This window comes from Dioscorea cayenensis, unplaced genomic scaffold (assembly GCF_009730915.1).
Source record: "Dioscorea cayenensis subsp. rotundata cultivar TDr96_F1 unplaced genomic scaffold, TDr96_F1_v2_PseudoChromosome.rev07_lg8_w22 25.fasta BLBR01001275.1, whole genome shotgun sequence".
NCBI classification, from domain to species: Eukaryota; Viridiplantae; Streptophyta; class Magnoliopsida; order Dioscoreales; family Dioscoreaceae; genus Dioscorea; species Dioscorea cayenensis.
The window spans coordinates 352,483-367,556 of record NW_024087666.1 but is presented as its reverse complement, the minus strand read 5'-3'; the positions used below and the strand labels follow the sequence as shown (position 1 = coordinate 367,556).

Sequence of the window (15,074 nt, the reverse complement as noted above, 5' to 3'; positions counted from 1 at the left end):
GCCCTTCATGGAGCAAGTTACAAAACAAAGATTAATACAATGAATAGCAATGTAAACCTAGAGAAAAACCCCCTCGAATTTGTGATGATGGCCTTGATGGGTCACTCAACGTCTTGAAGAATCCTTCTTCGAAGCTAGGTTGCCGAAGGCCCCCTTGATGCTATGATGGAGGAAAGATTAATCAAAGTTGGTGAAAAACGACCCTTAATCTCACCAAAGACCTCCTCTAGAACCTTAGCCGCTTTGACCTTTGAGTGCTCGCAAAAAGTCCCTCAAAAAGTCTACAAAGAATAGGGCAAACGGCCTATTTATAGTCATAAACCGCGACTGTCGTGTACCTTCACGCGTCCGCGTGAGCTGAAGTAATTTCCACGTGATCGTGTGAAAAGTTTTTTGCTACAGTGCTGTTATAGTAAATTATTACAGTGTGTTGCTATAGTACTTAGCTACAGCTCTTCATAAACGAGGTTCAAACACTTTTCTCATGAGGCCACATGGTCGGGCACACGTCCATGTGGTAGGCTATAAAACTTTTCTTCGTCAACTCATCATTTGAAAGGTCTTGCATTCTTCACAAAGAGAAGGAGCATGGAGATGTGACTGTCTTTGTACCCTCTCAACTAGCAAATTAGCTTAAATCCTTTTATAAGTTGGTACACACCTCCATGTTCATGAGCTCCTCTTGTGTCTTGATCCTTGGATTAAATAAGAACTACCAAAATGTGTCTTTATAGCCTCTCTTTGCTTCTTTTTCTCCCTTCAAGGCATGCACAACCTAATTGCACAAAAGAACACCAAATACACTATATGAGATATTAACCATGGTAAAAATGATACTCAATGCATGTAAAACATATAAAAAAATATGTCTACTCAAGCACTTATCAAACATCATTAAGGTTTTGCAACATCATAACAACTCAAATAATAAATTACAACCTACACAAAAGATAGAGGACAAATGTTTTTTTAACATCACAACAACTATTAATTTATAAATACTACAAAATCAACTCATATTGATTAGTGAGTTAATCACAAATCTTATTCCTAAGTATGATCATTTATTAAGTGTCTTCATTGGTTGGTTGTTGCCATACAAGTGAACTTTCACTATCATCATCCTTAAAGCCACATTCTCCTTCTTGAATTTTGTTGATGTCTTTAAGGCTCTCAAGGACATCTAAATCATTACTGCCCATTCTTCAAATATAATTATGGAGAGAAAAACAAGACCATATAATTTGGAATTATATCTTCGACATATAATTGGTCATATTTTGTAGGATCCTTCATCTTCCTTTGCAAACCCCAATTGTTCTTTCTATAACACTCCTCAAACTCAAGTGATGATAGTTGAATACTTCATTTGGTGACCTAAAGACATCAGATATCCTAAATTGTGGAATGCGATATCTTGCACTCTTGTATGACCCGCAAAAACCTTTCATCACAGGATACCTAGAATCTAGAAGGTAGTATTTTCCTACAAAAGTATAATACCAGAATAAATGAAAAAAGAACATAAAGATAATAAAATTAATTTCAAGTAAATGTAAACCTTCAGGAAGTTGAAGAAACTTCAAAGATGGAATTCTTAAAGCCTCTATTAGTATACATGTGTCATGTGCCGATCCCTCCCAACCAATAAGCGCAAATGTAAAACACATATTGAAGTCACATGCAACTAGAATATTTGTTGATGTGTACCCTTTTCTATTCATAAATGGAACTTGTTTCTCAGCTGGGACAAGAATGACCACATGTGTTTCATCTATTGCTTTAATGCAATCTTTAAAGTAAGGCCAATATCGAGCGTCACCCTGGATGTAATCCTCCAGATCTCTAAAATTCATATCTACCGGTCTGATAATATCATTTTCAAGTTTGTAGATAATTTTTAGCACTCTATGAAAGTATTTGTGCATTGTCTCTCCAGAATGTTGAAATCTCTCTTCTAGGTTCCTATAAGTAGATCGTTGTCCAAGTATATATGGAAACATTATCACCAATTCTTCTACAGTAACATTTCTCATGTGTTGTAAACCATACTTTTGAGTAAGTTCAACCACCAATCATCTAAATACAGATTTTTTTTTCATTTGGACTTGCTCAAAGAAACGAGTTTCCGATCCGTTCATTATTTCAATAGCCCACCTATGACTAGTTAATGAAGATGCCCTTTTCTCTCCCTTCAACATTGACTTCATATATTGGTATTCTGTAGATGCCACACATGCATACAACCTTCCAATGTACTCATCCATATGTATATCCAACTTGCTAGCTTCTTCTTCTAAACAGGCATTGGTTCTTTTGATTCTTTATCTAAAAAGGACAAGAACTCCATTCTAGATTTACACCCTATATCACAACAAATATTTAATGCAATGTTCAATACAAAAATAAAAAAATCAACAAATAAAGCAAATAAATAACAAATAAGTGCGACATATCTAAAGGTAAAACAAAATGAAATACAAAACAAAAGTTTTAGCATAAAACAAAGGCATACCAAATGTTTACTACAATATTCAACACATAAGTTCAACTTGGAAAAAGTTTAACACAATGTTTAACACATAAACTCAACACATAAATAAAAGACATAACTAACAAGTTGATGGCATAAACAAAAACATAACAAAAAAATCCAAATATTCCCAAGATAAATGAGAATCCGTTGAAGTCAAAGTCAGGTGAGGTCATCCATGCTGAAGGTGTGACACCAATCGATAGCAAGTGATGGATCCTTTTCCACTAGTGCCATAAAAGTCTCCCTATGATTTTTCTTGCAAACAACCTCACCAGGAGAAAGTAATGTGAACTTCCTCGTTCAATCCTCGGCATTGTGTCCTATAAATACACACATTTGGTTATATTGCAACAATCATTGTTCTGAGCTCTTACATTACTTGTACAGGACATATTATCCAACCCAGAGATTAGTTGGTTAAATATTCCTGTAATTTTTCATTTGCACTTTTTTTTTTATTTCTCTAAGTGATATTTTTGGTCTCCTTTTTATCTTGTGCTATACTAGTTTCTTACCTTGTAACATCTTTATATTGTTGAGGATTGTCACCATCATCATCAAAGTTATCTACCTCTATGTCTACTTCATTCATCCGAGCATAAGCATTTTGGTTAGAAACATCATTCTCAGTTGATGGATCAACATATAGTACCAATACCATGTAACCTGTTGCCACTATATCTTTGAAGCATATCTCCATCATGTCCAACAACTTTGAACCCTCATTTTTCCATTTCAGATACTCTGAGTTTTCATATTTCAATTAAATCAATAAAAAGAATACAATGTGTTATTATTTTATTGAAATAAAAATTACAAAATAAATACATGAATACATTATTATATAAAAAGTTCATAGGTTTACTTGTCCTTTTTTTCCCACCAATCATCACTTGCCAAAACTGTCCTCTTAACAGGGTCCCAACTAAGCCTTGTCTGGTACTCCCCTAACTTTGCCCATATAGCGAACACTTTTTTCAGTGAGCCCCATTTGTTTTTTAGTTGCTTGTAGTTGTAACTCACCCCTGTTCTCACAATAAACTTTGACACGACATTTTTCCAACCTTCTTTTATAAAGTGTGTCTGTGGCCTATTACCAATTTGGACTTTCTCAATACATATTTTTAAGAACAATTTAGTATTTGTGTCATACCATCTAGCTTTGGGAGTATTTCCACTTACAACTATATTCACATTACCCACATTTCTCCCTTGTACAACTCTTTTGGGTGGTACTTTTGAAGCCATGTTAAAAAATATTTATGATCTTGAGCCCTTAATAAAAAAATAGCATAAGGAAAACAACCTTTTTCAGCAAATAAAAAAAGGTACAAAACAACCTCTTGAAATAAATAAAAAAAAATACTAATCCTAATATGGTTTGTGTCTCAATTCATGTTTTAAAAGCTATGTTTTCTCAAAACATACATACAGTGATAATAAAAAGCTATATCTAAACATATTGTTTAAAAGCTCCGTCATCTATGTTTCTTATTTATTCATAATTATTTGACAAAAAAATTCCATGTGATAACAAATGGCAACAATAGAGGATTACACATCCATAATTTATTTATAATCCCTCAATTTTATCTCTCCATTCCACCAATCACAAACAAAAACTAAAAATCTCATTTGATATGAGGGGCTCAAAACAACTACAAGATTAAAAATCGAAGAATCAATGAGAAGAGAAAACATGAAGTAAAGAAACAAGATCCCTAGAAGCACCACAACGGACATCCCATTTAAAAATTGACCTCTAATCGAAGATTAGTCAGAGAAGAAGTAAAAGAGGGACTCAGGATTACTCACCTAATCCTATGCAGCCCCCTGAGAGATGAACCAAATGGCATAATGCTTGTGTTGCCCTCTTTTTCTTTCTTCCTTTGTCTGTCTTTCCTCTATCTGGATGAAGGGAGTGGAGGTAAGAGGTAGGAGAAGACTTGGAAGGGAGCTTGGAGACAGAGAAAACTATTAGGGCTGTGAAAAGATTGGGGTAATAAATATATAAAAACACAGTCAATTCTTTATTTCATAAGGCTAATTTAGTAATTTTATAACCCGCAAAACATATCTGAAAAAGTGTTTTTTATAGAAACACCATGTGACTAGCTCTGAAAGAAGCAATATTTAGTTTTTTTTATCAGTTTCCTCTTCTATAGAAAAGGCAATACAAACAAATTTTTCTAAACCCAAAAGTACTTAACTTATAGAAAAACAATTCTGAGCTTTCCGGAAGCTAATCCAAACAACCGCTACTTAACCACTTAGCCTTCATTTCTATAAAGCTAAAAACTTATTAAGTATTTAATCTAAAATTCCACAGTAATTGAGCAGAATTAACAGGAACATACAAAAATAAATGTATAGTTGAAAAATAAATTTGGGAAAAATAAATTTTTGCATATATAAGAAATTAAAAGTTAATCTAATTTGTCCACTAAATTGATTTAGGGGCTCTAATTTGGTTTGTACACATAAATTGAATACATGGGAAGTACATTTAATATGACAATATTTGCTCTTGCATGAAGGCCTCAAAGATTCTTCTAGGGATTTAATTGAGGCCATATTAGTGGGGCATTATTAAAACAAATTGAAAACAAATCTTAAATGTTAACACATACTCTTTAACAATTCCATAAATAAGCTTATTAAAATTATTAGAGGTATAGGCCTTATTGAACACCCTAAAAGTAATGAATCACTTTGAGAAATTCCATGAGTCATCAATCCAATATGCCATAATACAAATAAAATAATTTTGATGGAATATATTGGTCCATATATTAGCACGTAAAGAAACATAAGAAGTAGAAGTACCTCACAAAATTGCTCTTTACCCAACTTGTGTTTCCTACAAATTGTTTACTACACTGGTTTGTTGATACCTTTTTACACGCTGATTATAACATCGCATTTATACATTCTTGCATTTGATGTCACTCAGCAAAATTGAACCATAAGTACTTAATGGAAATAATTTCTACAATTTTGTCCCTAAACCTTGATTGAGAATATGTAAATAATGAAATGTCAGAAGTAGAACCTTCATCCACAAGAATCGGATTTATGACTATGCCAAGGATGTCCAAGCTTGTCTAGATGGTTCTTCTTTATGTGCATGTTGAATGTACCATACCTTTCTCCCTTAAGTTTCGAACTACAATAGTTACATCTACCACTACTAATAGTTCCATCATCATTTTAAATTTTGGTAAAATAAATTTTACAAATATTAGATTTTTAAATGGATTCTCAACTAGGATTTGTTGCACTAGTTTGTCAAGATACACTAGAAGGTGTTGGTTCCTTATCATTAAATGGCGTCGTGTCAGTAAGACTGTCAACCTCATGTTACTCTCATCATTGGGTTGGGCCTGGCGGGCCCAGCCCATAAAATTTAGGCTTTAGCTTAGCCAAAGCCCAAATCCGACTAGCCTCATGAATAGTTTGGGCAGGGCCTGATAGACCCAAATTTTAAATAAGAAGCCCATGGGCCAACTCATGGGCTTGGCCTTTTGGATCAATTGTAGGATCAGGCTAGGATCGGCCCTTTGAATTCGGCTTGAATCGGGCGCTGTTATTTTTCTTTTTTAAATTTACTTAATTAATCTTTGTGATGATTTAAAAATAAAAATGAATAATTTTATTAATTTATTAGTATTATTAAATTTTCATTTGAGAAAAATATTGCAAAAATAAAATATGGGTAAATCCCAACTAGGTTGACACCTACTCATTTTATCATTGTATATTCTTTGTGATATTTTTGAAAAATTATATTATTAATCTTTAACAATAAATTAAATGGGCTACCTAATTGGATTAGCCCAAAAAAAGTCCAAATGGCCCGTCTTGCAAGCTGCCCCATCATTTAAAAATGATATCCATATCCAATCCAAGATTTGTTTGGGTTGGGCTTTGACTGAACGGTCAAACATTAATTTTAGATTGGGTTTGGATCGGGTTTAGGCTAGCCTTGGGCAGGTCCGTGGGCATTGGGCCAAATGATGAGAGTGAACCTCATACGATTAATTGTTCTCCTGAGTAGTAAGCCTGAAGCCAACAATGCTATTCCTCCTCGATCTTGAGCTTCCACCACATGATGCTATTTTTCTTAGAGTCTAAATAAATAAACAAATAAAACAATTAGAATAACACATTAAAAACAAAATAAAAAAAAAGCAAACAACGTTAGAGTATTATAAGCAAAATTAAAATAGCAAATAAAATAATGAAAAGAACATTAAATAAAAAATTTTAAAAATTTGGCAAATTAGAGAATTAAAAGGTAAAGGCAAAATTAAAATAGAAAATAAAACAATTAATAGAGCATCATATGCAAAATTTTTTTAAAAAATAAGCAATTTGAGACATGTGAGAATTTTGAGAGAAAAAAAATGAATACATTAAAAATAACAAATAAAGAAATTAATATATTGTTAGGGAAAATTAAAAACAAAATGTGTGAGTTTAGAGAGAAAAATTAAATAACAGAGAAAAATTAGTAAATGAAATAATTAAAAAACCATTAGAGGTAAAATTTTAAGATATTGGAGGCTCATCTTAATCCTTATAACTTAAACATAGAGAAAGAAAATTAATAGACTGCAATTAGCATATAAAACAATTAGTAGAATAAAAGTTTAACAAAATTTAACCAAGGTAATTATAGAGATTAGAGAGAATTTGAAAGAGTGTTTAGAGAGATGTTAAAGCTTTAGAATTGAGAAAATTAGTGAATTTGATGTGGATTAGTGGGAGGAAGATGTGTGTATTTATAAATTTAAAAAACATTTATTATTATTATTATTATTATTATTATTATTATTATTTTTATTAATAATAGCGGACTTGTATAGTCCCCCAGGTCACGAGTTGTAGAAAGCACGGTGGGTTAAACATTACCCCTAATTGGGCGAGTCAACCACCAAGGTCACAAGTTGTCAAAAGTCCAACCCGTAACTGGATCAAATATTTGGCGAGTTAGGCTAAATATTTTGACCCAAACTACTAGGTTATTGCTTTTCGAAGATTGGTTCTGAGACAGGTCGAGCTTCAACCAGGCTAATACCCACCTTTAATAATAGCCTTTAAAAAGTATGCTATATTTAATCTTGCTAGTAACCAACACATGGCTAGGTTGTTTAGATGTTCTATGATCTCTTCTCTTATGGTGTATGTAAAGACTCTATCCTTCAAATTAGAATAAACACTATGAAGAGCTAATGCAATAGAGTTGAAACACTCACTAGAGTTTAAATTCCAATCATTCAAGGGTTAGATCCATTCATCATGATGAAGTTATAAAAGAGTCTTAACAACAACAAACACCGAATAACAAGAAAAAAAAAAAAACATATCCAGCCAACAAGCATTAAAGCACAAGGGTTCTCTTAGAAATTCTTAAGGGACTTCATAAACTAGTAATTTCCAAGATATAAAAGATACAAACTCTTAGGAGAATGGCAAGGAAACCCTAGATGTGGAGCTGCGCCTCCCTTGCTTCTTGTAAGAGATCTAGAATTAGCCCCACATAGGCTAATTGAGAAGATGGTTATTGTGCATATAAGTTGGGAGCAACTCTTCTTATCAAGGCATCCTTTTGGGATGTGGACCACTCACTTATATGCACATGGCCACCCTCTCAATTAACCGATTATGAGACAAATTCTAGATTGATTGCAATATTTATTTTTTTTCCTTTTATAGTCCCCTATCTCAAGATCAATTCTTGTTAGAATACCAATCCCAATGAGTTACTACATTACTCCATTCATTAAGCTTGACCTTGTCCTCAAGGTCGAAGTGAAGACTAGAGCATTCAATGAAGCATTTATTAACAAACTGAACTATTATTTTGAATGTAATCGTGTAACAACAACATTAACACCCTTTGTCATAATATTTCTAGCATTTGTAATCTTAGTGACTGAAGACTACAGTAAAGGGTGGATGGTGAAACCAAGCTTTGATTTCTTTCCATAATCCAAGGACCAACATTCCAAGAATAAGGAGCCCAAGACAAATCCAGTGTTACCACCAACGGCTTTGAAAACTAAAAATCCTTGCCCCTAATGCAATTATCTAATAATGTCCTTACATAATTAATACTTAGATCCATAATTTCCTTCCCAACTGTGTAATGGCTTCAAGTAAAGTTGCTAGCAGCATTGTCCGTGGCATAGAGGAGCTACTCTAGGTGGAATTGTCACTAATAAGTTCTGATTTGAACTTCATCATTGACAATGATTTCAAGATCCATGAAAACTTTCACTGATAGATCACTAGGCATCATTCCATTAAGATGGATGCCATGCTAGAGGCAAGACAAGTCCCCATAAGAATTCTTGACCTAGATCCTAGCCTTGCCAATGTGGATGCTTATGATCTCGCTCATCGTAGTAATCTTAATTGTGATTAAAGGAGTTGTTGGTGCATTTTTCCAAACAACATAGTCTCTATAGACAACTGCAATGCATGCATTCCATCTAATAACAACAAATGGGAAATTACAAATTGTTATTACTCCTACTATTCCTAGTGGATTCTATCATGCCTTGACCGACGGTTGAGCACACAACAATTGACGCAGTATTTTGAAGTAGGGGACACAAGTCCTCCTAACCTTGAAGCATTGCAAGGCTGTTCGATATCCTGTTCTGAAAATAGTTTCCAAAGCACTTTAAAACCAATGCTAAGCAAGATGATAAAATGAAAAAAAAATATAAAAGTATTTTACAACTTGATACTGTATAATAATACAAAAGAAATAAAGATTTTCAGAAAAATTACAAGAAAACGATAATCCTATTGGATCCATCCTAAGACTGGCTGAACATCATTGGTCCTATGAACAACAACACTAGAATCCAGTACTTGGAGACATAGAAGAAGAGAGAGTGATTAACTCGGTTACTCAGTGAGTGGGGTGAAAACAAGTGAAACACTCATAATCAAATATGGAAGAGGGTTATTTAAACCTTTCCAAAACATAGTATTTTTCCAATTAGACCAAACAAGAAGACTTAGAAGTGTAACTCTAAAAATATACTAAATTTCCAAAATAATATAAGTCTCCAAAATTATAATTTAAACAAAATGCAAAGTATAATATTCCAATAAAAGAATATTTTCACATATGTCATTCACCAAAATTTAAAACCCAGAAATACGATCTCAGAAATACAGAAAATTCAAGGCATAACAAAAATTTGTGTATTCAAATTTACTATAGATATTAGAAGTCATTCATTATCCTCTGTGATTTGAGACTGAAATTTCAGATGGCCGTTATTATTTCGTCAACTGTGTCAGATGGCCATTATTATTGCACCAACTAACACGATGCAAAACTGCAGTTTCATTTTTCCTGAAATTCTTGTCTACAAGGTCAATGATTAACTCCAACTAAAAGGGTTGAGTATAGTTCATTTGGAGACAAAAATATTCAAACAAAGCTCACAGTCGAAGTACAATATATTCATGAGTTTTTCTTAAATATTCATAAAAGCATAAATCCATAATTTCATAATCCCACTTTAGTGGAGAAAACCCAACAATTTTAAGCATAACTAATAATTAATATTAGGGAAAATTGATTATAAACCCCTCAAAATTCTATAATTGCATATTTACCCTCAGAAAAAACATAATTGTATATATACCCTTGAAAAATATAGATAATTATTGATATGCCCCTACTGTTAGATTCCGTTAACAAAAGTTAATTAATTTTATTGATTATAATTATCTTTTGCATTAAGATACACAAAATGTGTAAAATAACCTTATACAACTTTACCAATAATATCCCATTTCTCATATATATATATATATATATATATCTCATTCAGCCCGTCTCTATCTCCATCCCTTGCTGTTTATTGTTGTTGATTTGTTGAGTGATTTATTGGAAATTCACAGGAAGTTGGGGGTCGGCTTCGGTCATACTCGGAGATCACTGGAGTTTGCCCCCATTGCAAGGATCAAATCGATTGGAAACGCAAGTTCTTATTTTGGTCTTTTTCTTAATTTTTTTTAAAATTTTTGTAAGGTTTTTAGTGCTCTTTATGATGTGTTTGGTGTGCCAGGCATGGAAAGTACAAGCCTTTAGATCACTGGAGTATGGTATTTCCTTTTCTTTTCCTTTTTTCTTTTGTGTGTCTGTGTGTTGTGTGTGTGTTTTAAATTTTTAGTTTGCATTTTTAGTGTGTGTTAATTATTTTTGGTGGTTTGGTTTCTAATGTGCAGGATGCTCTAAGAATCTTAATGTGTGTGCCAAGTGTTATTGCTGTGTGGAATAGATTGTTCACAGGTGTTATTTGAGTTTCTTTTGGGCTTTATTTTTATATATTATTGGGTAAAGTATTTTCAATGGTGCAATTTTGGATGGTTTGTGTAGGGATATATCTGAGGTGGATGCAGAGCAGAAGGAGCTAGAGGAGGTTGCTATTCTTTCTTTGGTTCTTTCTTTGAATGTGTGATACCATGGTTGCCTATTTTAATTTTAATGGTGTTTGGTAGTTGAGTGACTTGTGGAAATGTTTGCAGGACATTAAGAATGCTAGGGAGAGAGATAGAAGAACAATTCTGGGAGCGGTGAGTGTCTCCTATGAATCTTGTACCAAACATGTGTGCCTGATAGACACTTTAGCTGTAGTTATCTTGTTTGTTGTCTACTATGTATGCTTTTAACATAAATCCTAATTTTGGGTGATATGTATATTTGCTGGTTATTATTCATAAGGTTCTTTTATACTGCTTCAACTGTCAGCTTTTGGTGTTTGATCTATTTACTGTCTAAGTAATTTCTATGTTTTCTTTGTTCTTGGTATTTTATATGCATTCACTAAATCCAGAGGTGAATGGTTGAAAGGGAATAACATCTTTGTTTCTTGAATTATTGGTCCTTACTGGATGCAGTACCTTGGATGAGGTTTCTTTTACATGCTAAATGATACCTTTGATGAATTAAAGGGCTGGTTCCTAGTTCCTCTTCAGTTTACAACAATGTGGTATCAAAATAAGATTTTTGCTTTTTTTTGCTGAAATGTTTTCCTACTTTGTTTTAGGTTGTAAGTTCTTTAAACAATTCCAACAATTTCCATTTCATGCAGTGACAGTGTCAACAGTGTGTACAAGTTGACATTCAAGTATGGTGGATACTTCAAGGAAATTAAATGCACTACAAGATTGAAGTATCATTTGGGAAAACAAAAATCAATTGCTGTAGATGCCGATTTATACAACAAAATGAATATGGAAGACGATCTATCTCAATTCTACAGTTGGGGTTGAATCAAATACCAATATTTTGGAGTGTGACAAGACAAAACAGTCAGAAGTCATTTGTTAAAATCAGAAGAGAAGAAGATCTCACCAACATGTTTAATGAGTATAATGACTTAAAGAAGTGTGAGATTTATGTAACATTGGGTGATGCAACACCATGTTCTATACAGGAGGGTCGGCAAAGAGCCACTAATATAGAAGTAATGGATAGGAGGGAAACTCAAAGTTGTGCTTCTAACGACAGACCTATTCTAGCTCAAGCAAACATTAATGCAAATCATGAAAACGTCAATATAGTGCATGAAGAAGATTGTGGTCAAGATGATGACTTGGTTGAGCAGATTGACAGTGAAACTACCTAGCATTCATCGTATAACAGTGAATCAGGTGATGATATAGGTGCTAAGGAAGACCAAATTCAGATTGATGGTGAAATTCAAGGGTAAAGATCGTCTCCTTGTTTGTTGATTGTTATCAATTTCGAAGGGCACTTGAATAGTACTCCATCCTTAGGGAGTTTTCCATTAAGTACATCAAAAGTGATCAATCAAGAGTGATGGCAAGGTGTGCGGATTATAAATGCTCTTGGAGGGTCCATGCATCGATTGCTCCAGAGTAAGGTGTATTCCAACTAAGAACAGTTATTATTTACTTATTGTTACTTAATTTTGCAATACACATTAACTAACAATTAATATGGATTAATACTTTGTAGGTAAAGACAATGCAAGATGAATACTTTTGGTGCTTAATAAACAAATTTGGGAATAAAATGGCTACCCAACATTGGATTGCAAGTAAGGTTTGTGATTGGCTTTGACAGGAATGTGATTTATCTACCAAGGAATTAAGAAGAAGGCTAAATGAAAAGTATAATGTGGATCTACCATATCATCGGGTTTGGAGGGGGAAAGAAAAAGCAGTGTCTACCATACATGGTAATTGGGAGGATTCTTATATGAAGATCATAGATTTCAAGGATGAGTTGATGAGAAGGAATCATGGTAGTATAGTAAAAATTGACAAAGAATCAAAGGAGGGGAAATCACATTTCAAGAGGATGTTCATATCTCTAGGACCATGTAGTATAGGGTTTCTTTTGGGGTGTAGACCTTTCTTGGGGCTTGATGGATGCCATCTCAAAGGCAAATACAAAGGAGTAATGGCAGTTGCTAGTGTTACTAATGGATGTAATCGACTCTTTCTAGTTGCCTATGACATATTAGAGTCAGAAAACATTGAGTTCTGGACATGGTTCTTGAATGGCTTATATGAGGCAATATGTTTTCCTAATGGTTTGGTACTTGCATCTGATAGGCCAAAGGATCTTGATTAAGCAATTTGCAGGGTTTATCCATCTGTGGAGCATAGAACATGTGTGAGGCACATGCACAAAAATTCCAAGAAGAAATTTCATGGGGAAAGTCTACAAAGAAGCGTTTGGGCTGCTGCAAGATCATACAAAGTTAGAGGTTACAATACAGCTATAGAAGATATCAAATCAATTAATATTAGAGCTTATAATTTGATAGAAGACTTAGGGAAGAAACTAGAGATATGGAATATATCACAGTTTAATATTGTTTGCAAATGTGATTACATCACAAATAACATATCTGAGTCATTCAATGCATGGGTTGCAGAAGCCAGGGAAAGGCCTGTTTTGGATATTTTAGACACAATCAGACAGAAGATAGTGGTGACCATGGATAAAAGAAGAAGAATGCCAACAAAATGGAAGGATGATATTGTGCCATCTGTGAAGAAATATGTGAGGAACCTATCTAGAGGATTGGCAACATATGAGGTACGACATTGTAGTGATTCAAAGGCTGAGGTCTCTTATAAAGGACAGAGGTGTGAGGTTCTGTTGACTTATGGAATATGGAGTTGTAGAAAGTGGCAAGTCTCTAGAATACCTTGTGTACATGCTATGGCATTCATCTTCAATATCAGAGGTGCAAAATGGGAAGAATATATTGATTTATATTTTTTGGTAGAGAAACTAGGGTTGCCTACAACTTGTAGATTGCTCCTATTCCTGACATTAACCAATGGACTTGAAATGGTCAATTGGATGGTTTACTTCCTCTATTGTCAAGGAGATCAGCTGGAAGACTGAAGAAAAATAGGATAAGGGCTGCAGATGAGAGAAAGACAGGCAGACATAAATGTGCTAGGTGTGGTTTATTTGGTCATCAAGGAAGAACTTGTAAAGAGCCGGAACAATCAACAAATCCATCAACAAGTAGCTCCCAAGGAAGGTATTGAAAATTATATAAATGTTCTATTTGATTGATTTAAATTGTTTTTAATTTTGTTTGAAGTTTTGTAATCTATGTTAAAGTTGTCCTCTTATTAATCAATTAGTTGTTTGTTGATTTACTAATCAAGTTTAACTTCAAATTGTAGGGGAAGAGGCAAGCCTAGAAAAAACTCCAAGAAATAAAGAGATCCATGTTTAAGTATTGCCCATTATATCAGTTAAGGAAATCTTATTTGCTTCTGCTCCAGTCTCTTATGCTCGATAATTGCATGGTAATAAATGATACTCATATAATCTATTTTTGTTAATGTTGTAGGTTTGGCTACAAATATTGGAGCTTTATGATTGTAATAGACTCCATTTTGATATTTGGTTGTAAACATGTTCATATGAACATGTAAACTTTTAATGGTTAGCAAACATTTTGTGAAGATGTTGATGTGTTTTTATGGTTATAAATGATGCTCATATAATCTATTTTTGTTAATGTTGTAGGTTTGGCTACAAATATTGGAGCTTTATGTTTGTAATAGACTCCATTTTGATATTTGGTTGTAAACATCTTCATGTGAACATGTAAACTTGTAATGGTTAGCAAACATTTTGTGAACATGTTGATGTGTTTATATGGTTAGCTTTATGATTGTAATAGACTCCATTTTGATAATTTTTTAACTATTTTAAATTTCAGATTTTTAAAGGGGATATTCATAAATGTTCATTTTACAATAAATTTTTTTTCAGGGGTATATACATATAGATCAATATATTTAATGGTGTATTTCTCATTTGGCTTTTATCAAAATTAACATTTTGGGCTATATTTGGAAGTATAAATAGGATGATATAAAAAGTTTTAACTATTTTAAATTTCAGATTTTTAAAGGGGGTATTCATAAATGGTCATTTTACGATAATTTTTTTTAAGGGTATATATGAAAAGGGTATAATGGTCATTTTATATATTTGTTG

The 15,074-nt window shown here is 33.2% G+C and overlaps 1 protein-coding gene across 1 annotated transcript; it reads left to right on the top strand.

Annotated features, from left to right (window-relative positions):
* The first annotated feature begins 12,998 nt into the window (after positions 1 to 12,998).
* LOC120256045 lies at positions 12,999 to 13,958 on the top strand. The gene is made up of 2 exons (XM_039263815.1): positions 12,999 to 13,090; positions 13,184 to 13,958. The coding sequence occupies exons 1-2, from the start codon at positions 12,999 to 13,001 to the stop codon at positions 13,956 to 13,958; spliced, it is 867 nt and encodes a 288-aa protein (XP_039119749.1).
* Positions 13,959 to 15,074: the final 1,116 nt, after the last annotated feature.